This window comes from Triturus cristatus, chromosome 10, assembly GCF_964204655.1.
Source record: "Triturus cristatus chromosome 10, aTriCri1.1, whole genome shotgun sequence".
NCBI lineage: Eukaryota > Metazoa > Chordata > Amphibia > Caudata > Salamandridae > Triturus > Triturus cristatus.
Genome location: NC_140593.1, coordinates 872,235,966 through 872,263,532, shown reverse-complemented (window position 1 = coordinate 872,263,532; position 27,567 = coordinate 872,235,966). Strand labels below are relative to the sequence as shown.

At 47.8% G+C, this 27,567-nt stretch overlaps 1 protein-coding gene across 1 annotated transcript in view; it reads left to right on the top strand.

Annotated features, from left to right (window-relative positions):
* The window catches only part of LOC146796142 (SCO-spondin-like), a 1,481,201-nt gene that overhangs the window by 227,815 nt on the left and 1,225,819 nt on the right, over positions 1 to 27,567 (top strand). The window contains exon 35 of the mRNA XM_085631266.1: positions 25,862 to 26,014. Within this exon, the coding sequence (XP_085487392.1) occupies positions 25,862 to 26,014 (153 nt within the window). The remainder of the gene's footprint in view (positions 1 to 25,861; positions 26,015 to 27,567) is intronic.

Here is a 27,567-nt window from a genome sequence, read left to right as displayed (position 1 = left end):
GGGTCATTCAGGTCAGGTACAGCCCGTTATTCAGCAAACATGTATGAATGGTTTAATAAAAATTGCAGTTGTGATCCATTAGTGTTTATTCAGTTTTATTTTTGGTTTGATTAAGCAACATTGTAGGTGAAGTTCAGCAAAGTCTTAGGGAGGTTCATTACAATCGTGTGTTTACTGATAAAGGTGCTGGTGTAATTGAGTAAAGTTTTATTTCTGGTTCAATAAAACTGTAAGCATAGGCCATAAAGTTGTATTTGGGGTTTATTAAAGCTGTAGGTTCAGTTCAATAAAGTGTCAGATGAAGTTCAACTATGTTTTGGACAGGTCCAGTAATGTTTATGGTATCTTTGAAAGTATGGTAAAATAAATGTTTGGTTGGTCTAAGAAAGGGGTAGAGTGATGCACTACAGTTGAACAGATGGTTCTGCAAATCTTTTAAGTTTAAAAATGCTTTACTGAAACAGAACCAAAGGGAAATACAGCAACATATAAGAGTAAACTCAGTATTGAGACATGTATTACAGTAAAGGAAAAATAATAAAATAAGCATAAAATCAATAATAAATATAATACAAATAAACACAAATCCCATAAAAAACGAAAAAGGCAAAGTCGTAGTAAAATACAACCAGCATTTTATGAAGTTTTCATACGGTGTGATGTGGAGTTGAAGGAAGAGAAAAGAGGAAAAGGAGATTCTAAATAATCAATGACTAATAAAGAAAAAGAGGATGGTAAGGAAATGAAACAGATGTGAGTAAAAGAGGGGCGCAGAGAGCTATAAAATGGGACTTGAAATGTACAAAAAGAAAGACCAAAAATAATTGAATTCATGGAGGTTTAGCAACCTCAGCATTTTTAATATTGCTAGAGAAAGTGCATGAAAGGTAGGAGGTCAGGGGAAGCCAAACAAAATCTCTTTTAATGGCTATGTGTAATGAGGATGAGTAAGAGGTATCCAGTATGTGATTATGACAAATTAAGTTCCACCATGCAAATAAAGATACCATGTCAAAAAAGTTCCAATCGCAGGAAATTACTTGGAAGACAACCGAAAAAGATCCACTAACATACCTTTAATCTTGTCACCTGACCAAATATTCAAATAGCTGCCAGTAAAAAGATTAACAATGTGAAAAGGAAGTGAGACTGAGAAGAGCTGGGAGATTTTATGCCAAACACACCGCCAGGAAGATAAAAGTTTAGGACAAAGAAAGAACATATGTAGAAAATCTCCAGTAGAAGATCCAGGACAATTCCCAGGTGGACCGCCAGGATGGGGCCGGTTTTGGGCTCCTCGGGCCGTTTTTGTTACAGGGCTGTATTTGCAGCATAGCTGCATTATTGGCCCCTGTAACAAAATCGGCCCAAACCCAGCCCTGGCAAACAGCTCGGCCGCACCCCCAAACATCCTGGGAACTAGCCGAGCACTTTGCCTGGGCCAGTTTTGAATTAAGAACAGCCTATTGTTGAAAAAAGCCATAATCCGAGTCATGTGTTGCAGAACGAGAAGTGTGATGTATTTTATGCCACAATTTATTCCATAAAGTGCTTGAAAAAGAAGTCTGAAGATCTTGTTCCCAGGCGAGTTTGGTTATGGTTTAGGCCCTATCTGAGTCTTGGATAGAAAGCTGCTTGTAGATAAATGCAGCTTTGACTTCTTCAGAGAAAGTGAAAGGGAATATAGGATCAACAAAAGAGTTATTCACAATAAAGAAATGAGTAATAATATTAATGCGAAGAGTATCTATAAGTAAAGCATATTTATTTCTATGAGTAGGAGGAAGACGAAAAGGACTACGCAATTCCTCAAAGGATATAAACTGATCATTAGAAATGAGTTGGGAGAAGGTGGTAATACCTGTGGCAAGCCAAGAGGGCCAGTTAAGGACTTTATTAGATACCGTGATAGCAGAGTTATGCCAGATGGGTTATAGAAGCAAGAGTTGAGAAGGAGACTATAGCCAGGAAATTATGTTTTTGGCAATGCTGCTAGAATGATGTAACGAGGGGGAAGACGTGCCGTGGTTTTGGGGAAATAAAGACAAATTGAAGGACGGAAAGAGGGGAAATGAGCGAAAGTTCAAGAGATCGCCAAAGAGGAACCAAAGTGGGATTAGAGAAGTCTAAGGAAGACCAAATCTGCTTAGAAGCAAAGACAGAATGATATTGTGAAAATGCCCCCCTTAGTTTTAAGCTTCTTGAATTTGGATTAAGAAATGTGAGCTGAATGCTTATTCCATAAGAACTATCGATAGAACAGAAAAAGGCATAGGGAGCGGAAGAAGGAGCATTTGTAAGTAATAGTTACTCAATGGTGGTCACTGTATGGTAGCGCAGCATTTGCACAGAATAGGTGCACCACTGGTGCACCAAATGCGCCTGGACCAAGTCAAGCACCATGGACCCATGTCATCCGACCATCCATGCTACAACGCCTGCACCCTCCACGCCCTCAACACCGGACTCCACACCCCCTGCCGCCTGTCACCTGTCACTGCTGAATAACAATCAGGGCCCTTTTTCCTGACGAAACTGCAGCCGCACCTTCACCTCCTACCGCACACCAGCCTAACCCACCCCACGACCGACCAACATCAGACCCGACAGTCTCCGCTGTATTCTGCTCAACAGACACTCCTGCCACAAACACACGTGGAGATCTGGGACCAACTCAAATCTGTCTTTACCGATATCGCTTTCCTCATGGAAACCTGGATGAGCTCCACCTCCACCCGGACATCACCACCACCATCCCAGACGGCTATAGGATCATCCACAAGGATCACATCAACAAACTGGGGGAGGCATCGCCATTGTACACAAAAACACCCTCCGTCTCACCACCCAGTCGGACAACCACTTGACCAAAATGGAGCACCTCCACTTCCAGGTCCAGACAAACCCGAACACCACCCTCTGCTACACCTTCATCTACAGATCCCTGGACCCCGTCCACCCTCAGCGACTCCATCATTGACTTCTTTTCTCCCCACACTCTCGCCACTTCCGACTACATCCTCCTCGGCGACCTCAACTTTCACCTGGACAATCCCAATGACAAGAACACATCGTCCCTCGTGGAGAACCTCTCCACCGTCGGACTCAAACAACGGGTCACCTCCCCAACCCAGTAAGCAGGAGACATGCTCAACCCCATCTTCTCCGCCAGTGACAACATCACCTTCAGCCACACCACTGAGCTGCTTTGGACCGATCACCGCTGCATTAATATCCCCTTCACTAAACCCACCATAGACCACCACATCCACCACTACACTTGCAGAACTTGGAACAAGTTCACCATAGAACAGCTGGCAACCTCCCTCAACAAAACCTCACCTCCGACTTCCACAGGCGCCAGTACCTCAGTACGCAACTTCCACCGATGGATCTCCAACTGGGCTGACACACTGGCTCCCCTCAAGAAAGTGCAAGGCAAGCAACACTCTAAAAAAGCCAGTTGGATCTCCTCTGCCTGTCATAAGTCCAGACGCACTTGTAGACAGCTAGTGAAGAGATAAAGGAGCAGCAAGACCCAAGAAGACCACTCAGTCTTCAAAACTGCTGTCACCACACACCACCACCTCATTAGAACAACAAAGAAAGCGGCCCTACCAGAAAGGATCAATGCCAATGCACTCAATAGCAAAGTACTTTTCGCCGTGGTCAAAGAATTGGCCAAACTCAACACAGAGACAGCAGGCATCATACCCTCCCAAGACCACTGCAACAACCTCAGCACCTTCTTCCACCTCAAGATTAAGGAGATCTCCAACAGCTTTAACAGCATCGACACCCATAACCCTCTCACCCCACTAGCAAACACCGCACCCAACGACACCAGACGCCAGCAGACCCTGCCCATCTGGACTCCCCTCACTGCTGACGACACCCTCAAGATAATGAAGAGCATCCACTCTGGAGCACACTCGGACCCCTGGTCGCACAACATCTTCAACAAAGCTGGCACCTTCATCGCTCCCGAACTCTGCCGCACCACCAACTGCTCCATCAACTCTGTCACCTGCCCGGAAGACTGGAAACATGCAGAGATAAAACCCTTGCTGATTAAACCCTCTGCCAACCTGAAGGACCTCAAGAACTTCAAGACCCATATCTCTGCTCCCCTTCCCAGCCAAGGTCATCGAGAAGGCCATCAACGCCCAACTTTCCGAGTTCATCAAAGCGGAACGCATCCTGGACCTTTCCAAATTGGGCTTCCGAAGCAACCACCGCACAGAGACCGCCCTCCTCGCTGCCACAAATGGCATCTGCACCCTTCTCGAATGAGGCGAAACTGCAGCCCTCATCCTCCTGGACCTCTCAGTCACCTTAAACACCATCTCCCACCGCACCCTATGCACAAGATTCCACGACACCGGAATCCACGATAAAGCCCTGGAATGGATCCACTCCTTATTTACCGGCTGAACACAGAGAGTCAGACTACCACCATTCCACTCTGAACCTCCAGAGATCAGCTGCGGAGTGCCACAAGGCTCCTCCCTGAGCCCCACTCTCTTCAACATCTACATGGCCCCGCTCGCTGCCATCGTCAGGAACCACAGACTCAACATCATCTCATACGCCATTGACACCCAGCTGATCCTCTCACTCACCAACGAACCACACAGTCGCCAAGAACAACTTCCACAACAGGATGATGGCTGTCACCACCTGGATGAAAGAGAACTGCCTCAACCTAAACTCAGAAAAGACTGAAGTTCTCGTCCTGGGCTCCACCATCTCCACCTGGGATGACTCTTGGTGGCCCGCAGATCTTGGATCCCCCACACCCACAGACCACACACGAAACTTCAGCATCACCCTAGACTCCTCGCTCACCGTGAAGCACCAGATCAACGCTGTCTCATCATCCTGCTTTTACACGCTACGCCTGCTCCAAAAGATTTTCAAGTGGATCCCCACAGAGTCCAGAAAGATGGTCACACAAGTACTCACCAGCAGGAGACTCGACTACGGCAACACACTCTATACCGGCATCACCCAGAAACTCCTCAAGAAACTGCAGAACATTCAAAATGCCTCAACTAGGTTCCGCCTCAATACCCCTCTCCACAGCCACATCTCTAGCCACCTAAGAGACCTCCACTGGCTCCCAGTCAACCAAAGAATCAACTTCAAGCTCCACAATCACACACCTACAAAGCCCTACACAACATAGGACCTGCGCACCTCAACCACCGCCACACATTCCACACACCTACCCTAGACCTCTACTCCACCTATCTGGCCCTGGACGCCATCCCACATATCCACAAGACCACAGCAGGAGGAAGATTCTTCTCCTACCTCACAGCAAGGACCTGGAACACCCTGCCTCTCCATCTAAGGCAATCACCGTCACTGCCTAAATTCACGATGGACCGAAAAGACCCAGCGCTTTGATTTAACCACAGTGCCTTTTGATGGATCAGCATCCCCCCTCCTACCCCCCCAGTGTCTTGAGACCCTTACGGGTGAGTAGTCATGCTCTACAAGTCACCTGATAGATTGAAAAGTTAACAATGGGCAAAAACATAATTTTAATGGTGGCTAATCTGCAACTTTTTATTTATTGAGAGGTGCGATCAGTCAAAGTACACAGCTGTACGCCTACAACCACTGTGGCCGGCAGCAAAAAATCATAGCTTCATAAGACAAATGCGATAGGACAGAGCAGGTCTCATGCACCTCACATCTTAGGTCCAGCAATATACGCTATACACAGGGTCATCCCCCCGCCCACTAGACACTGCGCCCTATCGTCTCCCTATCGTGCACACTCAGTAAAATACTTGTAACATTGTCCTGTTGGTCGCAGCACGGCTCAGCTTACCACACATAGCGCGCCTGTTGCCCCAAAGCATGTCTGCAGACGTGTTCACGCAAGCCTGGAGATCAGATAAAACAGGTGCAGCAGGTATTGCAGCCTAGTCATCAACAGGAGCCCAGCTAAGCCAAGCAGAAAGGACACATTCCCCAATCCGGCGTCTATCGCTACCATGTGCAGGTCAAGTAAACATTGCACACTGAGCCAGGCCTGCGCTAGTTTCGTTCGCTATGACATATACATTTCTTACAGTGCAATGTGAGGCACCCCGTCCAACCCGCAACCCTCAAGAAGTCTGGGGCGGATGGAAAGGCGCTTCCGCTCAATGGTACCATGACACTGTCCCATCGCTCAACCTCTATGATTCCTGAAAAGAAGACAAACCAGGAAAGAAGGGGAGAAGGCGGGAGGAGAGGGGGGGATCGCCGGGGGAAGGGGGAATGGACCTGGCGGGAGGGCAGGGAATGCAGGGCTTCGCTGCCCGTATTCAGCTTATCTCTCCTAATCTCGATGTGCTGTCCCCAGGGGGCCCATAGTACATTTGTGGTGATGTGTAAAAGTGTAATGAGGAAGTAAGACCATGGTGCACACACCTGGAGTTAGTGACCCTCCGATGATAAGGGCAATTGCCCTGTGGACCTCCAAAAAACCCCTGGGTCAGTCGGGCGAATCTCATCATCAAACAACTTTAGGGCCCGTAATTGCAGCGGTTGTAAACTAGAATGCTCTATCCTCCCCAGGTGGTCCACCAAGGGCTTCCAAAGGGTCCGAAACTTAGTATCCCTGAATTGAAGGCGTGCCGTGAGCAGCTCCATCGCCACCACCTTCCATAAGCGGGTAAACCACACATTAATGGAAGGTGTCTCTGCCTCCTTCCAATATAACGCTACTGTTTGCTTTGCTGCGCCCAGCATGTGGAGGCTCAAGTGCCAATCGCGGCCCGTCATGGCTCGCCTAGATGTTGGTCGGAGACCCAAAACGATCATGAGCGCGTCCTCCGGCAGGGGGTAACCCAGTACACGCTTAATGTGGCTGAGGACTTCCTTCCAGTAGGTAGTCAAAAGTGGACACGCCCACCAAATATGGATGAAATCACCCAACGCTTGAGTACAGCGCCAGCAGAGCGGGGACACCTTGGGGAACATCTTCTGGAGTCGGGCAGGGGTATAGTACCATTGGGTCATCACCTTGTAGGCCGATTCTTGTTGGGGAATGCTACGGAACGTTCTGGGAATATCGCTCCAAAGCCTTGCACACTGAGCAGGAGTAACACCTGAGCCAGAGAGGTTCTGCCACCGCAACTGGTATGGGTGGGGACCAAGACGCTGTGTATGCTGAAGCACTTTGTATATGCGGGAGATGAGACCCTTATAGGTGCCAAATGTACGCGCCAATTGCTCGAATGGAGTGTATGGCCGTGTGGCCGCCTGCACTAGAGAGAAGCCCTGCACCCAATGCCGAAGTTGTATATATTGAAATTTGTCCTTGTCCGTTAGTCCAAATTCCCGTTGGCATTGGGTAAAGGTTTTGAATCCCCCCCCCCCACAAAGAGGTCTCTAATCGTCCTACAACTGGATTCAGTCCAGTTCTCAAAGTAGGGCGGGCGACATGCCGGCGGAAACTGTGGGTTGCGAGCGATAGGGGTGTGGGGTGAGGGGAAGGTGGTAAGGCCCCTACGGACCGCCGCCCTGTCCCAGATCTCAAGGACCGTCTTAGTGGGAACCGCCATGTACGCACTGCGATGGCGCGCCGCTCGAGGCAGCCAAGCATGATCCCAAATCGGGCGACACGTAACTGCCCTGCCCATGTGGAACCAAACTTTTTCGCTTTCCCACGCTCCCCATTCTAGAATGAAGTGGAGATGCGACGCCCAGTAGTAGTCCAGTAGGTTGGGGCAGGCAAGACCGCCCCTGTCCCGGGGGAGCTTCAGAATTTTATTAGAAAATCGCGGCTTCTTACCTCCCCATATGAATGAGATCAGTTCACGTTGCAACCCTTGGATGTGGTGTTCCGGTATAGGCGTCGGCAAGGTTTGAAAAAGATAGAGGATCTTTGGCAATATGGACATCTTGATTGCGTTGAGACGGCCGAGCCAAGAAAGCGGTAGAGCTTTCCAGGTGCACAAGTCTTCCAAGACCGAGCGTTTGCACTCCTGCCAATTGGCCTGCGTCCAGGTGGCCAGGTCCGGGGTCAGGTTAAGGCCAAGGTATCTCGCCGATCGCTCGCCCATTGGTAGGGGGCGCAAGTCCGTAACGCTGCAATCTCCTCCTCTGGGATCGTGAGTTTAAGCGCCCAGGACTCTGTATGATTAATTTTAAGCCCGGAGGCATGCTCATAGGTTTGAAGCAGCGAGTGTGCCGCCGGAAGCGAGCTTAAGGGGTCAGACAACGTGAGGAGAAGATCGTCAGCGAAGAGGGCAATCTTATGGTCTCGGCCCCTAAGAGTGATGCCCTTAATAGCCGGGGACTGGCAAATTAGGATAGCAAGCGGTTCCACCACTAGGGCAAATAGCAGGGGTGACAGGGGCAACCCTGCCGGGTGCCCCTGCAGATGGGAAAGGGCTGCGTGAGCTGACCGTTCACTCGCACTCCAGCCGCGGGGGAGATATAAGGGGCCATAATGCGCACCTCCATTTTAGGTCCAAGCCCTATCTTCTGTAAAACTGCGCAGAGGAACGCCCAGTCCACCTGGTCGAACGCTTTTTCAGCGTCGAGTGACAGGAGACAGGCCGGAATTCCCCAGTGCCTGGCCTTCCCTACAATGTGGGCTATGCGACGTACATTGTCCGCACCCTGGCGTTGGTGGATAAACCCCACCTGGTCCGGATCAATAAGGTTGGGCAAGTGGACACAGAGTCGTTTGGCAAGAATTTTGGTATACAGTTTGAGATCGGTATTTAGCAGGGCTATGGGCCGGTAAGAGGAGCAGAGGGTGTGGTCCTTCCCCGGCTTCGGGATGAGGGCGATCTCTGCCATCGCCATATCTGGAGACGGCCCCCCAGATTCCGCAAATGAGTTGAATAGACGTAGGAGGTACGGCTGTAACTGCGGCAGGAAGGTACGAAAAAACGACACCGGGAGCCCGTCAGGCCCAGGCGTTTTGCCTAATGGGAGGACTCCTCCAAAAGCTCAGAGTGGTGTTTACTCAGTGGCTCCCAATCGCACTCGCCCAGGGCCGCCGCTATCGATGCGGGCTCCGGGGGGTCTCCCGCATATAGAGAGGAGTAGTAGTCGTGGAACGCTTGAAGCTTCGCAGATTCAGTGGTCACCCAAGCTCCCCCTGCCCCCTGCAGCTTTGCGATATGAGCCTTGGCCGCCCGCGTACGCAGGCGCCGCGCAAGGACAGTGCCCACTTTGTCACCGCCGTCGTAAAAATGCTGCCGGACCGCAAGTAGCGCCCATTCCGCCTTGTTCGTCCTATGCGCGCGGAGCTGACCCCGGAAGACCGCTAACGCCACTTATGGGCCGCCAAGGGTCGGTCCTGGTTCATCTTTTCCAGCGTCTTAATTTTGCGTGCAAGCTTAGTTTCGTATAGTTGGGCCTCTCGCGCCCGAGCGACGGCTATAGCTGTGAGGGTGCCCCGTATCGTAGCCTTGAAGGCATCCCACACAAGGGGGAGAGGGGTCCCTGGTAGATCATTATTTTCGAAGTATGCAAGGATGGCCGCCTGTGTTTCCTCCCTATCGACCGGGTCTCGCAGGATGTGGTCCGGGAACCGCCAGCGATGCGAATGGGGTGATCGAGCAAGGCGCTCGTGGAGCAACAGTTCCACATGGGCATGGTCAGAGACCGAGATGCTTGAGTGGGACGCCGACATAGTGTCCTTAAGCAAAAGGTGGGAGACAAAAAGCATGTCGATGCGTGAGTAGGAGCGATTTGCGTGTGAGTAATAGGTGTAATCCTTCAGCCCCGGAGAGTGGTAGCGCCAGACATCTACCAAGTTTAGAGCAGTAAGGGATTTTTTCACTGTTGCAGACATGGCCCCCACCCCATGAAAGGCTCCTCCACAGCGATCCAGCTCCGCGTCCCACACCAAGTTGAAATCACCCCCAACTATGAGGTCCGAACCCACCGGCTCAAGGTACTCCCGAATTATCCCGCGCAGAAAGGCATCTTGACCCTGGTTGGGGTCATAGAGATTGCAAAGTGTAAGTGTGCGGTGTCCTCTCATGAGCTCGACCCTCAGGAACCAGCCCTCAGTGTCCCCGAGTACCTTCACGTACCCCTGCAGAAAACCCGCCCGACAGAAAATGGCTACCCCCGCTGTCTTGGTGGCTGCTGAAGACCAGAACCGATGAGGGAAATGTGGGTGGGCCATTCGAGCTACATCAGCTTTAAGGAGGTGCGTCTCCTGCAGGAAAATTATGTCAGGGCCCTGTTGTAACAGGTATCTCCAGATCTGGTGCCTTTTACTAGGTGAATTAAGCCCCTTCACATTCAGAGAAACAACCTTCCAGGAAGGTACAGTGGTCATGGGTACTGGTCTGCTGGTGTAAGTATCCCCGCCAGGGTCCCCCACTCACCCACGGGTCCCCCCCGCCAGAAGGGTAGGAAGAGAAGAGGGAGGGAAGAAGAAGGGTAGGGTCGGGGGTAATAACTGAAACAGCAAAACGGCCAACATGGCCAACAAGGCCTATTCCAGTCTAGGGAGTGGCCAGGCACAGTGGCACAGGCTATCCCGGAGATGTCACTCTCCCAAGAATAGGAGTGGGGGTCCGTCGTCACCATCACCGTACACCAATTACACCGGGGGCAGCTCCGGGCCACCGCCCCACACGTGGAGCCGCAGTGTCAAAAGAAAAAAGGCAGGCATCCTTCACACCCCACATGGGGTGGTCGTGGCGTTGAGGCGGGGTCAAGACAGACACTGGGTGGACAGGCAGCGAGCCCTCCCCTCCCGGGGGGCCCGCGGTATGAACAGTGCTGTAAACATGGAGGTTCATTTGGGGGCGGACTCCTGCGATCCCGCCGGCGACGAGCCTCCTTCCAAAGATCGAATATGTTGTATTATATCCTGTTTGTCCCGCGATGATCTGCTTGCAGCAGGGGAGAGAGGCCTCCCCGAACGGCTCACTCTGGACCAGTTGGGCTTGAGCGGGACGCGAGGCCCAGCAGCGCGTCGCGAGGGGCTGACCGGCGGGGTGTCCGGGATCTGAAGCAACTGCGCCGCTTCCCTGTATGAACGCAGCACCCGGCGTCTGGACTCCCATTGGAATATGAGGGCGAAAGGATGGCCCCATTGGTAACGGATGTTAAGGTCCCTCAACTTGTCAGTGATCGGTCTGAAAGCCCTCCGGCGTCTGAGGGTCGTGGGGGCCAAGTCCTGGAACAGTTGGATCGGGGCACCTCTGTACATGATTTCGGGTTTGTCCCGAGTCGCCTTCAAGATGGCTTCCTTTTCGACAAAGAAATGGACCCGTGTCAGGATGTCAGGGATGAGGCCAGGTCTCCCAGGCGGCCCAGAGACCCTGTGCGCCCGGTCTAGGGCCGGCAGCGAGGCATCATCGTCCCCCCGGAGTTCATGAAGAAGATCCACCACGAAGGTCATGATATCCTCACCCTCCGCTCCAATCGGGACTCCCCGAATGTGTATGTTGTTGCGTCGCCCCCTATTTTCCAAATCCTCCTGCCGGATCTGGAGTTCAACATGCTGTTCCTCCAGGGTCGCGATCCGCTGCCAGAGGTGTTCCTGGTCTTCTGTGCGGGCATCGAGGGTCTTTTCCATGTCATCCACTCTGTCCCCAAGCTCCCCCACGTCCCTCCAGAGCTCCTTAAAGCAGGCCTGGGCCTCTGTGCGCAGCGAGCCAATTTCAGTCTTAAGATCTTGCATAAAGAGCGCCATAAAGGACTGCGTCACCGGCTCAGCCGAGGCCCCCGCCCCCAACGATGAGGGGCCCGCCGGCGCCGCACCGGGCTTACTCCAGAGTTCCTTCACGGTGGTGTCCTTAGAGGCCGCCGGCGGCACCCTCCCCGGTTTAGTGCGCGTCATTGTGCAGCCCCGCTCCACCCCGACAGGAGGGCCACCACGGCAGTCCGACCAGTCCGCTCAGGGCCCCTCCACACCGCTGCAACCACCGGGCAGGCCAGCCAGCACCCAGGGGCTCCCGGGCAGATCAGCGTACCGCCCAACTCGGGGTCACACTCCACTCCGGGCCCGGGGGATGCAAGCCCAGGTCGCAGCGTCGCAGGGCGTGAACTCCGGGTCTAGCGGGTGATGGGGCGCCGGGGCCCGCACAGGTAGAGACCACCCTCGAGACGTGCGTGCTGCCAGTCACTGATCCAACGAATCTCCGTCCCAGGGCCCCCCCCGCTCAGCCATCAGATGTCCCAAGGCAGTGATATGCGCCGCACCCCCAACAACGTCTGCTCAGCGCCCCCAGGGGATCCTGGTACTCCTCTGCAGAAGGCCGACACCGGCGGGCGACCGTCTATCTCCAGGGGGCGGGCTCTCCACTCCCCAGGCAACGGGGGCCCAGCAGCAAGCGGACCCCCACAACCTGAGGCCCCGCCAGACCCACGCAGCTTGGCCCCGGTCCACACACCGATCAGCATCCAGGAGGTGGGGCAATCAAGAGAGCGGGGCACTGCCGTCTCAAGTCGACACGCCAGACTTGGCCCCCAGGCCACTCCTGATGCAGGACAGGGGCGCGCCGCGCCAGGCAGACCCGGGGCGCGCAGGGAGGACAGTCGCAAGCCAAGCACTGGGGCGGTTCTTCCCAAATCCGGGGCGGCAGCGACACAGCAACCCACAGCGTCAGAAGCAGGCCAAGGTGTCCCTGACAATAGCCTCAGGTCAAGAGCTCCAGTCTAAGCCCCTCCGCAGCTCCGGTCGCCTCAACAGCTCCGCCGTCCCCAAAGCAAGCAGTGCTCCCAGGGTTCCCCGGTGCAGGCCTCACGATAGCGGTCGCGGTCTTCCCCGCCTCCGCAGTCCTTCCTCCCCCTCAGCAGCCCGCAGGACAAGGAGCTCGGGCCGCAGTCACCCTTCGTCCACCTCACCTCTATCCAGGCCGCTCACACTGCGCCTCCGACGGCCCCAACTCCCGGCAGCAGAGGTCGCCTCCTCCACAGCTCGGCAACTCCAGGGGCACAAGATGGCGGGCGCGCCCTCACCAGCCTGGGCCGCCCCTCCAACGCCGCTGCCCCCGTCGAGCACCGAGGGCGCCGAACTGCCGCTCCCCGGCCACCTCGTCTCCACACAGGCCATCAATGTGTCTCCGCCGGCGAATCCAGGTGCCCGGCCAGACCGCGCAGCTCCTCCACGGCACAACAGAGGGGGACGTACAAAATGGTGGGCGCACCCGCTCCAGCCAGGGCCTCTCCGCGACCTCGATCACGATCGCCTCTATCTGTCAGCTCTAGGCTCCCCGAGCTAACCAGAAGCAGCCCGCTCCTCTCCGCCGCCTTCTCGCCCCCAGTGGAGGCGTCTCCCCAGCCGCTGTACCGCCTTTCAATGCAGTTTTCCCCGGCGGCAGCCCGGAGCCCCGGTAGCGCGCGTTCTACTCCATTGAGAGCTTGGCCACGCCCCAGGGTAGTAATTTTTAACCGTAGAGCTTTTATATTGGCCTTAAGTGTTTACTTAATGGAAGGGAAGTAACGAATTCCTAAACATTTATTCCTAGAGGAATTCCATAGGAAACCAGCATCTTTAAACATGTCCTTAAGAAAAAATGTGTTAAGAGGCATCATTTCCGATTTATCAATATTAAGCTGATACCAGGACATTGAGGAGTAATGAAATAAAAGACAAAATAACTCAGGCATAGAGGTTTGAAGGATGAGAAACATACAGTAAAATGTCATCAGCATAAGCAGTAAATTTAACATGCCAATTCTTCTGTTTGTGACCAATGAGAGTTTGAGAAAGACGGAAAGATTAAAAAAATGGCTCTAAAGCAAGAATAAATAATAATGTGGAAAGGGGCAACCTTGTCTGGTTCTTCTATTGAGGGGAAAATATCAAGACTGAAGACCATTAATGAAACTAGAAGTGGAGGGAAAGGAGTATAATACTTTGATACAATGTAAGAAGACTGGGCCAAAACCATGCCATTTAAGAGCTCTGAAAAGGAAATCACAATGAACACATTCAAATGCCTTTTATGTGCCTAAGGTGACTGCAGCCAAAGGGATCTTAGACTTGTTAGTGGTGTGAATAATATTTAAAAAGGTACGAGAATTATCAGAAATGTTACAACCCTTCAATGAAACCTGATTGCTCAATACCAACTTAAGAGGGGATCAAAACATTAGCACTCAGAGCCAGCATTTTGTAAAACATTTTGCAATCCATGTTAATAAGGGAGATTGGCCAATAATATTTGCATTCCCCTAAGCCTTTATCCTTTTTGGGAATCAAACAAATCATAGCTTCTGGTAAAGAGCCAGCTTTAGCATCCATAGAGAGAATGTGTTGAAAGAAAGAGAGCAAGTGAGGGACCAAAAGAGAAGGAAATTTAGAATAGAATTTGACTGTAAACTCATCCCGACCGGGGGCCTTGTCTTTTGGGAGTGTAGAAATGGCAGTGCAAATCTCTACCAGGGAAAATTGAGCCTCAAGCGTGGAGAAATCTAGCAATTGGGTTTGAGATTTTGGAATTGAATGGAAGAAAGATTCCAAGAGATCCTGAGAGGGCAAAATATCCTCAGTATAGAGGAGAGAATAGTATTCTGCGAAACGGAACATAACATACTGATCTTTAAACAAATTACATCCAGAAGCATCATATATGAGTTCAATCCTAGATCTCTGTTTCTTAATTTTTAACTAGTTGGCCAGCATCTTACCTGCTGTGTTGGAAGCACTATAGTACTTGGCATTTATTTTTGACAAAGCATTATAGCATTAGTGACGTAAGACCTATTGAAATCAAGTTTGTCTTGGATGAGTTAGTCTAGAACATCTTTATAGGAAGAAGAATGATAGGCATTTTCCAATTTCTTTATATGCTGGAAAAGAGTGGGAGACTCCCTGGGGCCCGCTTTTTTTCCACCCGAAACATAGTTAATGATATACCACCTAGCTGTAGCCTTAGAACAGTCCCAGACATGGCGAAACTGAATGTCAGGGCCAATATTAGTTGCAAAAACTTTAGTAATTAATTGCTCAAAACCCAAAAGAAATTTCTGATCCTGTAGTTGCCAGTTGTTAAAATGCCATCTGTTAGAGTGAGTCCAGAAGTTACTGTGTTATAAATCGATAATTACGGGAGTGTGATCCGAAATGAGGATAGGGCCTAGTTCAGCATATGTGAGATATTATGAAAGATTCTTATCCCCAAAAATATAATCAATTCTAGAGGTGGAATGGTGAGAAGGAGAGAAGAAAGAGCATTCTAAAAGGTCGGGGTTATGTAATCGCCAGGCATCAACCAATCATCTATTCGTTATGGTTCTGTAGAAGGCCATCTGCATGTTGTTAGGGATGTATTCAAACTTAGATTTCTGATTTAACCCCTTCGCTGCTAGGCCTTTTACCCCTCTGTGCTAAGCCTTTTTTTGGCTCTTTAGGGTAGTTCGCGCTTAGGCCCCTGTAACTTTTTGACCAAATAAGGTATCTACGCCAAATTTGCATCCTTTTTTCCAACGTCATGGGGATTCTAAAGGTACCCAGGGTTTGTGGATTCCCCTGGAGGGGACCCAGAAATTAGCCAAAATACAGCTAAATTTTGTTTTTTTGGGGAAAAAAGGGAACAAATGGTATCAAAAAAGGGTTTGTGGTGCTGAAATCAACATCTTCCCAGCTTTCAGAACAAGCAGACATTTGTCAGAAAAACAAATTTTTTACACATTTTTTGAATTTTTCTGGGACATAGCCTATTTTTGCTATTTTTTGTGCTTTCAACCTCATTCCAGTTAATGGTAGAAATGGGTTTAAAAGCAATAATGGATCCTGGAAAGCTATACATTTTAAAAAAGTAGACAAAATTCTAAATTCAACAAGTGGTCATTTGTGTAGATCCTTCAAGGTTTCTTAATAGAAACTAACAGTCAAATATAGGAAAAATTGAAAATTAGTTGGAACAAACGGCCATTTGTGCCAACGTTTTCACCTGTAACTTCTTCTAATTGTGACAACTGTTTGAAAGCAATATATCGTTACATCCGGTAGACCTTTCTGGTTGTGGGGATATATAGGACTTGTGGGTTCACCAAGAACCAGACGAACCCAGAGCCAATGAGCAGTGTCTTGCAATGTTTTTTCATTATGTTCCAGGTATATAGCAATCAATTTGGGAAAATATATACGTGGAAAAATCGGTATGAAAGAAACGTTTGTATCTCTGAAATTGGAACAAAATATAGAGTTTAGAAACAGTAGATATTTGCACATTTCCGAAATTGTGAGTACCCATACTAGCATGAGACTTATAGGTCAATTTTCAAAATGACTTCTTTTATACACATTGTCTTTCATTTGGAAGGAAGAAATGCATCAAAAGTCTATAGATAATAACAGTTGCTCTACAACCCTGTGTTACCCTAAGTCTCCCGATAAAAACGGTACCTCACTTGTGTGGGTAGGCCTAGTGCCCGCGACAGGAAATGGTCCAAAACGCAACTTGGACACACTTTATTTTTACAGTGAAAACAGACCTTTTTTCTGCAAAGTCCCTAGCTGTAGATTTTGAACCCTAGCTCTGCCGGCACCTAGGGAAACCTAGCAAACCTATACATATTTGAAAGCTAGACACCCAGGGAAATCCAGGATGGGGTGCCTTGTGTGGCTCTCACCAGGTTCTGTTACTCAGAATTCCTTGCAAACCTCAACATTTGTAAAAAAAAACTCATTTTCCTCACATTTCTGTGGTGGAAAGTTCTGGAATCTGCGTGGATCCACAAAATTCCACCCACCCCAAGTTCCCCAAAGTCTTCCGAGAAAAATGGTACCTCAATTCTGTGAGTAGGCCTAGTGCCCCCAACAGGAAACGGCCCAAAACGCAATGTGGACACACCACATTTTCACAGTGAAAACTGACCCATTTTTTGAAAAGTGCCTAGCTGTAGATTTTGAACCCTAGCTCTGTCGGCACCTAGGGAAACCTAGCAAACTTCTACATTTTTGAAAACTAGACAACAAGGGGATTCCAAGGAGGTATGGCTTGCGTGGCTCTCCCAACATTTTCTTACCCAGTACCCCCTGCAAACCTCAAATTTAGCTGAAAAAAAATCACTTTTTCCACACATTTTTATGTGGGAAAGTTGTGGCATCAGCGGGCTGACACAAATTTCCTACCACCCAGTGTTACCCCAGGTCTCCCGATACAAATGGTGCCTCACTTGTGTGGGAGGACCAAGTACCCGCGACAGGCAAGGGCCCAAAATGTATTGAGGCGAGATCAAAGTTGCTTATCACAAAACGACCTGGTTTTGCAAGGGGGGTCACCAGGGTTTTTGACCCCGTCCTATTGTTATAGGCAATTTTGAGTTCAACTCAATACGTTTTGGGCCCTTGCCTGTCGCGGGTACTTGGGCCTTCCACACGACTGAGGCACCATTTTTATCGGGAGACCTGGGGGAGCACTGGTTGGTAGGAAATTTGTGTCAACTGGGTGATGCCACAACTTTCCCACACAAAAATATGTGGAAAAGGGGAATTTTTCAGCTAAGTTTTAGGTTTGCAGGGGATTCTGGGTAAGAAAAAGTTGGGGGATTGACACAAGCCATACCTCCCTGGAATCCACCAGGTGTGTAGTTTTCAGAAATGTGTGGGTTTGGTAGGTTTCCCTAGCTGGCCGGTGAGCACTGGGCCAAAAACCCAGGTGACCCCCCTTCCAAAACCAGGTTGTTTTGTGATAGGCAATTTTGATGTCACCTCAATAAATTGTGGGCCCTTGCCTGTCGCGGGTACTTGGGCCTCCCACATGAGTGAGGCACCATTTTTATCGGGAGACCTGGGGGAACGCTGGGTGGTAGGAAATTTGTGTCAGCCCGGTGATTCCACAACTTTAGCACACAAAAATGTGTGGAAAAAGTGATTTTTTTCAGCTAAATTTGAGGTGTGCAGGGGATTCTGGTTAAGAAAACGTTGGGGGATCCACGCAAGTCATACCTCCCTGGAATCCCCCGGGTGTCTAGTTTTCAAAATGTGTGGGTTTGGTAGGTTTCCCTAGCTGGCCGACGATCACGGGGCCAAAACCCAGGTGACCCCCCTTACAAAACCAGGTCATTTTGTGATAGGCAATTTTGATGTCGCCTGAATACGTTTTGGGCCCTTGCCTGTCACGGGTACTTGGGCCTCCTACACAAGTGAGGCACCATTTTTATCGGGTGACATGGGGGAACGCTGGGTGTTAGGGAATTTGTGTCAGCCCAGTGATGCCACAACTTTCCCACACAAAAATGTGTGGAAAAAGTGATTTTTTCAGCTAAATTTGAGGTTTGCAGGGGATTCTGGGTAAGAAAAAGTTGGGGGATCCACACAAGCCATACCTACCTATGATCCCCCGGGTATCTAGTTTCCAGATATGTGTGGGTTAGATAGGTTTCTCTAGCTGTCCGCCGAGTACGGGGCCAAACACCCAGGTGACCCCCCCCCCCTTGCAAAACTAGGTCATTTTGTGATAGGCAATTTTGATGTCGCCTCAATACGTTTTGGGCCCTTGCCTCTCGCGGGTACTTGGGCCTCCCACACGAGTGAGGCACCATTTTTATCGGGAGTCCTGGGGGAACACAGGGTGGTAGGAAATTTGTGTCAGTCCGGTGATGCCACAACTTACCCACACAAAAATGTGGGGGAAAAGTGATTTTTTCAGCTAAATTTGAGGTTTGCAGGGGATTCTGGGTAAGAAAACGTTTTGGGATCCACACAAGCCATACCTCCATGGAATCCCCCGTGTGTCTAGTTTTGAGAAATGTGTGCGTTTGGTAGGTTTCCCTAGATGGCCGCCGAGCCCAGGGCCAAAAACTCATGGGACCCCCTTTGAAAACCATGTTGGTTCGTGATAGGTAATTTTGATGTCGTCTCACTAGGTTTTGGGCCCTTGCCTGTCGCGGGTAGTTGACCCACCCACGGGAGTGAGGTACCATTTTTATCAGGAGACATGGGGGAATGCTGTGTAGAGCGAAATTTGTGGATCCACGCAGATTCCAGAACTTTCCCACAACAGAAGTTTGAGGAAAATTTGTTTTATTTTACCAAGTTTGTGGTTTGCAAGGGTTTCTGGGTAACAGAACCTGCTGAGAGGGACACGAGTCATCTCATACTGAATTCCCCATGGTGCCTAGTTTTCAAACATTTACAGGTTTGCTAGCTTTCCCTATGTGCCGGCTGCGCTAGGGCCCAAAATCCACAGGAAGGCACAGGGGGTGGGGGTATTGTCATGCTCATTATGGGCAGCCCCCACTCCTACATGAATAAAAAAAAATCCCCGGTTACTAGTGGGCTTTCTGCCCCCGGTGGTGCAGAAAGACTGTCATTTTTTTGGTGGGGGTGGGGGTGGGGGCATTGACAAGCCCTTTTTTTGCAGCCCCCACACTAATTTCAATTGCCCAAAATAAATCCTTGTCGTCTAGTGGGCTTTTTGCCCCCCCAGGGGGCAGAAAGGCTGTAATTTTGGTGGGGGTTTGGGGCATTGGCATGTCCGTTTTGGGCAGCCCCCTCCTAAGTAAAATTGCGGGGAAAAAATCCCTGGCGCTAGTGGGCTTTCTGCCCCTCCGGGGTGGCAGATTGAGGGCTACTGCCTCCCGGGGGGAGGGGGGGTAGAAAGACTGTAATTTTTTTTGGGGGGTTGGGGGCATTGACATGCCAATTTTGGGCAACCCCCACCCTAATTTTAACTGCCCAAAATAAATCCCTGACATCTAGTGGGTGTTTTGCCCCCCCGGCAGGGCAGATTGGGGGGGGGGCAGAAAGGCTGTAATTTAGGTGGGGTGGGTGTTGGGGCATTGGCATGCCCGTTTTGGGCAGCCCCCTCCTAAGTAAAATTGCGGGGAAAAAATCCCTGGCGCTAGTGGGCTTTCTGCCCCTCGGGGGGGCAGATTCGGGGCTACTGCCCCATCTGCCCCCCAGGGGGGGCAGAAAGACTGTACATTTTTTGGGGGGGTATTGGCATGCCCGTTTTGGGCATCCCCCACCCTAATTTTATTTGCCTAAAATGTTGATAAGGGGGTGGGGGCATTGGCATGACCGTTTTGGGCAGCCCCCACCCTAAGTAAATGTTTGCATAAAAAATCACTGGCGCTAGTGGACTTTCTGCCCCCCGGGGGGGGCAGAAAGACTGGTGTTCCCAAAACTCAATGGGGGCGCAAAGGCTCTTGTCCAAGGGGGCCGCTCGCCCCTCCCTGGTGCTAGTGGGTGGATCCCTGCTTGGGGATCGCCCTCCTGGGGTGAACCCCAAGCAGGGATCCACAAGGGAAGTGTACCATTGGAAAAGGGAGAGGGGAGATTCTCCCCTTTCCAACGATACCTCTCCCATCTTTTTCGGTGCTCGGGGGGCTGAGATAGCCCCACAAGCACCGAAACTGAGAAACTGAAACTAAGTTTCAGTTTCGATTTCGTTGTAATGACGATAGCGCGCCATCCAAAATGTACCCACAAGACTTGGATTTATGACGTAAGAAGGCAGAAAAGGAACACAAAAAAGGAAAAAAATGCAAGGGAAGGTTGTGGTCCCAGAGACGACCCATAAGATTTCATTAAAAAAAGGACAAATAAAAATATATATTTAGCTATGCAGCACATTAGCCTGGGTGCTGAAACAGCTACTGTTCTTTAACATGGACTGAAAGTAAGCACCAAACTGCGTGACGCGTCAGTTATGGGAAAACATGGAGAGAAATATTGCCTCTCAGCGTGAAATGGTATAGTCCAAAGCTCTGTTTTTAATATAAGATCAGAGCCTTCTGTGGTCATATCACTGAAAATACCAGATTTGAAAAAAATATTATTGTCTATGGGTGCTCGTGGAAGGCAATTTCTATGGACTGGAATCTAGAGAATCCTAAAGTGATTCTGGTATTTATACTGACCTCTGCTGGTCGTTTTCTAAGAAGAAAATTAAATAGAGACAGTTGATAGAAAAAAGAAAGTCCCTCAGCAGAAAGCAATTCTGGTATTTTACTGACCTCTGCTGGTCGTTTTCTATCAAGACAGTTAAATAAAGGCAGTTGAACAGAAAAAAATGTCCCTAAGTGGAAGCAGTCACGTCCTAGGGCTGATCTCCAGAGCCCACAAAGTACATACACTTATATGTACATACTAAAAGTATATAAGTATATACTGAAGTGTATAGAAGGGTTCTCAAATGCTTGACCTGAAAGGAATGAAGTAGGAAAAAAATAGAAAAAAAGCAGAGAGAAAGGGGAGGGAAGGAATAGATTAGAAAAGAAAACAGGAACAAAGGGGAAGAGTCTACAAAAAACCCAGAAGATGGAAGAGAAGGAGAGTATGGCCGTGAATCAAAGAGATTCAAGCCTTAAGATGAGCATCAAAAAGATAAAAGGATTTGAAGAGAGAGTGACAGGAAACACCATAAAAGATATGTCGGCCAGGAGCAACCGGTCTGAAAATATGAAACTAAGATTAAAAGGAGGAAAGGACTGAAGAATCATATGGGAAAGGAGAGAAACAGGAGGAGAGACAGAGACTCCAGAAAGAACTGAAAAAATGCACTAAAAATATGACAAACTCACCTATAAAAAAATTATACTCTGGAAAACAAATCCAACAAGGGCCGACTAGACAACTTTGGAAAAATGAGGAGACAACGAAGATCAACAATGACAGACAAAGGACCTGGAAAAAGAAGATAAGTTGTTGAATTAAGAAACAAGAAGACAAGGATACAAAACTAAACAACCTCTCAAAGAGAGGCAGAAGAATGAGACTATAAAGTAAAAAAAGTGACAGGAAATCATGTTCCGCTAGTGTCCATGGCCTCCATTCTGTGGAGATGAATGAAGCCCTCGAGTTGAGCTGGAGAGGTCCTTATAGGACCATAAAGGTGCATGGATGTAGAAGAACATATCTCGCACCCATAGCCCGTAAGGGTGGATGTAGACTCAAAAATTCTTTACGACGAGCAGCAGTAACCAAAGGCAGCAGTAACTAAAGAAACATCCTGTGAAAGAAAGATCTTGTGACCAGAACAGATCATCTGTTTTTGCTGCTTAGAAGTAGAGAGAATCTGCATAAGGTCAGCATATTGAAGAAAAAGAATTATGATTCCCATGGGTCTGGGAGCAGAGCTGGCATTATAGACTTTCGGTCCCAGGCGGTGAGCTCGTTGAATGTTCAGAGGAGAACTGCCATCATGAGCCATTATCTTGGGCAGGTTTATTTGAAGAAAAGCAATCATGTCACCTCCCTCTGCTCCCTCTGGTATTCTATAAATGCGAAGATTAGTCAGGCAATTTCAATTTTCTAAGCTCTCTGTGAGCTTTTTAAGAGCCTCGAGTTCTTTAACAATGGCAGTGACTTTTAATGATGTGTTTCAAAATTCAGTTGTTGATTAAGCTCAAGATCAGAAACCCTGTCATCAATAATGGACCACTTATAAACATGTCACTCAAAGAAGTGGTTGTTTCTAAAATAAATGGTTTTAGCATTTTGAGTTTGTCCATCAAATCCTCCATCGTAAGTGGGAGGGATGACTTCTGAGGAGAAGCTGGGTCTTTTTTGAGGTGCTTGCTTCCACCCAACGCCCTCCTTGCGGGCATATGAGGATGAGTTGCCTTGATATCCATTCTTATGAAGGGAACTGCCTCCCTCAGCCATGGTGATAAAATAAGGAGGAAAAAGGTTGGGCGCAGACAGAGCAAGAACTACATTAAAAAACAATACTCTTGAGATGAAGTTAAATTAGCAAATGTTTTAAGATGCCAGGAGAAGCTTAACACAGTAGAGAGGAATAGTTTTGCTGATGAAGAGAGGCACAAAAGTCTCTATAATCGCCGAAAGGGATGATGCGCAGCACAGCCGAAGCTCGTGACCCCAACAATGATGGAACAGGTAAGGTGCGAATGAGTTTGCCAAAAATTCAGGTTGACCAGAGAGTTACGTTGTGGCCCTTGAAGAATGAATCTGCACCACATGCTCTCCCACTGACCCAGCAGGCTTCTCAGGCAATAGTGTAAAAACAAGAAAAAAACAACAAGCCAAAGGGCCAGTGAGAAAAATCAGTTCTTTAAATGTGGGCCAGCTTGCTCAGAGGAAATGAAATGCAGTCAAGGCATTGAAACAGCTCAAAGAAAAAAAAAACACTGCTGTTTCTGTCAGCAAGCATTCTGCAGGCAGTTCAGATGCACTCTGGCAATCAATAAACATTTTTAAAAAATGAAAGAAGAGAAATACCAAGCAAAGAGCACTCTGAATGGTAAATGTACTGACCTACATTTGTAAATGTCTTCTCATATGTAGTAGAGAAGTCAAAGTCTTCTCATATTTACTAGAGAAGTGCCTCCATTTAATCAGGCTGGAAGCCGCTCCAGTCCGCGAGGAGAAGGTTAAACCGGATCGTTGAACGAGAGCTCCACTATTTGGTGGCTATCTTGCGCACGTCCGTGTGCACGCTCTCCGTGGTTCTGCAAACTTTAGTGGTGATTAAATAGGTTAATGGTGTCAATTGGTAATATTTCAATGCTTGTGTAGCAATGAGTTAGGGTTTGTTTGTTACGTTTATCGATATGGGTAAGTAAATTTGCCTGTGTGGTTCAGTTACTTCGTTTCACTAGTAGCATTGTCGGTGCGTGTCAGTAAAGACACAGGAGTGGTTCACTAATGTCAAAGGTATGGCTCAAAAATTGTATTTTTTAATATCTGCCATTTTATGAATAATGCCATTCCAATGGTGGAGGCGGGTTTTGGTGCCAGAGGAGGAAAAAGACTCTTCAAGGAAGCACTGTATTAGATGATTTGTCTAGTTTTAGAAAATATCCATATGAGTGCATGTGTGTGAGAGACTGATTTATTTTCTCCCACATTAACATAGGAAACATAAAAGTTCTGTTTCAGTCCTTCAATTCGACCAATGATGCAACAATTTAAACATGCACCAGTCTTTAGAAGAAAAATGCTCCGACCAGGGCACATACATACGTACATTAAAAATGTATTGGTGGCTTGAGTGAATGTTTTACACATTAGTGTTGACGCTGTGAATTATTTAATCACACTAGGGTGCAGGAAAATGTAAACCAGCTGAGTTTTTCTGAGGGTGCTGTTAGATGTACCACTATTTCACTTTTATACTAGAGTAGATGAGTACAAGGGCTATCCCTCAGTTAAAGGACACACACACATCTACCATTGCCGTTTCTTTTCTTACACAATATGCACAAAAATGACGGAACCTGACACGAAAGGCAAGCAGCAGCAAAAAAGTCAAGAACAAAATGAATGACAATGCATTTGTACGTGAAAAGCAGCAATTCATTTGCAAAATTATAGTTAACTGTAACAAGGCTTCACTTTAGTTTCAAATAAATTGCTTGCCTTTTAGTCATAATTGCATGCATATTTTTAATGCTGCCTAGTGGGACAAACTTCAGGGGGCAATGCGATCAATAAAGTAAGCTGCAGAGGCTGAGGGAAACACCCTTTGCCCCCTGGCTAGATAAGCTACAGCTCACCACAGTAAATGGGTCTTTTTTGCTATTGTTTAGGATGGTTAAGCGAGGGCAAAAAGAAAGCGTAGATACATATACATTTAATATTCTGAAACATAACTGGTTTTATTAACTCGGGCTGTAATGACGTTTTTCTAAAGTTTTGTAGTTGTGTTTTATAAGTTGTCTTCGTGAGGTTTGGTCACTTTTAAGTGGTGATTCTGTAAAGTTGTAAATGTGGGTTAGTAAAGTGGTAGGTGGGGTATCAGTAAGGTTATAGGTGACCTCAATACATTTATACGGATGACAGATAATTGAAGATGAAGGTTGCCCCATAATGTTTTCTGGGCAAATCAAAAATACTGTAGTTATTGTTAGTAGAGTAGTGACTGTTGTTCAGTAAATTTCTATCAGTGGTTCAGCAAATTTGAAGATTTGAAGATGCCGTTCAGTGAAATGATAGTTGAGGAAAAGTAGGTCGCACACCGCTCGTCACACCAGCAAGTTGCCCCAAAGGACTGTGGGAAATGTAGTGGCGACGGCGGGTACGCCTATGCCACAAAATGTAAATAGAACAGTATGTGTATGTCAGTGAAATGATAGTTGTAGGCCAGCAAAATTAATTGGCTACAATACATTTCTGGGGATGGTGGAGCAAAGATTAATTTATGGGTAATTTCACCTGTAGGTAATTCAGTTAAGGGTGCCTGGTGTGGTGAAGTAAAGTTGTCTGTCTTAATCAGTAAACTCCAAGGGCCTTGTCCATAGAATTGTGAAGGTATAGTTCAGTAAGGCTATAGGCATGGTTAGCATTTCAAGTTTAGCTCATTAAAGTTGTAAGCATGCATGTGTGTATGGGTGGGTATCTGTATGTGTGTATGTGTGTGTGGCTGTGTGTGTGGAGCAAAAACGTATGGAGTCATAAAGCTGTATGTGTGCAGTGCAAAATCTGCAGGTATGTATCGTCAGTAAAGTCTGAAGTTAGGATAAGAAGGCTACATTTGTGGCACAGTTAAGTTTTAAGTTCTTTTCAGAAAATGTGTTTTGTAATTCAATGGATTTGGGGAGGTTGGACAGCGAAGCCTTTTCAGTGGCTCAGTAAAGTTAGAGGTGTGTATGTGTATGGTCTAGCATTGATCAACAAGGTTCTAAGTGTGTGCCTTACAGGGGTGGCTGAATAAACTTGCAGATGCTGTGATTCAGTGTATTTGTGAGCGTTATTCAGTAACGTTTTTAGAGATGGTTCTATAATGCTGTAGAGTCATATTTGTGAGTGAATGAAGTCATAAACAGGTCAATAAATTCTTATGTGATGGTCGGTTCAGATTTTGTTGTTGGCCAGTAATGTAGCAAGTGTGGTACAGTAAATATATTAGTGTTTAAGAAGGTCAAGGTGAAGGCCAATCAAGTTGAATGCATGGCTTAGTAGTGTTTTCTTATGTTTAAACCCCTCTAATCTCCACATTTATTTTGTTTCCCACAGTGGATGGAGAATGGACACCCTGGACAACATGGTCGAATTGCTCACAGGATTGTACAGGCGTTATAGTCCGTCGTCGAGAATGTATACCACCACGAAATGGAGGACGTCACTGTACTGCCCTGCCGGGGTCTTCAACTAGCCTAATGGAGATTGGTAAGTTTCCACATTATACCTACTACTATGTCCAACTTCAAGGTGGCAGAGTGTTGTTTTGCCCCTTCCTTCTGCAGAACTGTAGGAAACTGCCCACGATATACGTATTAAAGACAGTGCTATTTGCATGATAAAAGCATAAGAGGATAGTCTATGATCCCTGGTACAAAAAACATCTGACTGATGAAAAGAAGAACCTTTGTATGTATCAATGAAAAAACATTCTCAGGCTTCTCTCCACTCTTCCTTGCTTTAATATGAAACAATAACCGTATGGTACCAGAATATTGTAACCAAAATATTGTCTTACTGATATATTGTATCCTAATATTGTTTGCAAAAATATCACCCCAGGTGGTTAATAATAGAAAATCTACATTCTATGTGACAATATGTTAGTAAATTATATTTAGGACACCGTATTTCTATCAGACAATACTTCATCATCATCAAAAATCTTAATTTGATCATCATGTGACCATAAAAGAACCAAAACAATGATACCATAAAACATAAAAACATTACACGTTTAAAGAACATATTAAAAAAACATTTGCAATACAATAGTTCTCGTATTTTCTAGAGCTTACGCTATAAGTATTATAAATGACAATGCCTTTTATTTATGTTTTAAAACCCAAAACATAAATAAAAGGCATTGTCATTTACAATGTTAATAGTTCAAACTTGCGTAAATGTGAGGCATATTGCATTGCAAATGCTTTTTTTTCTTGCTTCTTGCTGCTCTAAGTAAACTACAGGGGAGGCGCTGTTTGGTTTTCTTTTCCCTTGATGGTTAATTCAATAAACCATATTTGCAGCTTCTCATGAATGTATATTTGCATTTAGGGTGGCAAACTTATGGGACTTTAAATTGAAGAGAAACCTGTCTGTCTCTGGTCAAGCAGAAATGAATGGACCTTCGAAGATATTTTTCTTTGTAGTTCCTAAAATGCCCCATGGATAATAAGGCCGTACAAGTCAATGAGTCTCAATAAAAATGCATCTGTTTCACCACTCTTCTGAAACGTCTATTGCTAAGGTACTGGAAAGACGGGCAGGGATGTTAAGCATCGTGGTTGTGTGGGGTTGTATGGGGGTTGGGGGCGGGTGCTGCAACCCGACCCTTGTCCAAACTGCAATTCCCAACAGAAAGCAAGGGTTCTGGCTGCGTCCTTGATAATTGAAGAGAGGTGCAGTGGAGGGAACTGAGCGACTCCCCTCCAGATGCACCGACTGGAAACACACATTAAGTGAAGTGGAGACAGCAGTCTGTAAAACTGTGCAGGTCTCCCAGCCTTCACCAGAGGGGGCATGCAGAGTGAGTTCACAGCAGCAGCTCCTTCCGTGGAAGCAGTGCGCAGTCACCAACATCTCCAGTTTATTTTCATAATGAAACACACTTGTGGGAGCTTGTGGGAGCTTAGATTGGTACACCTGACAGGAAAAGGTACAGAGGCGGTTACATTGTTCATGAGGGCATTGTCAGTTATAGGCACACCCACAAAACGTCTTGTGTACCAGGCGGTAGTACTAAGAACTAGAAACAAGCA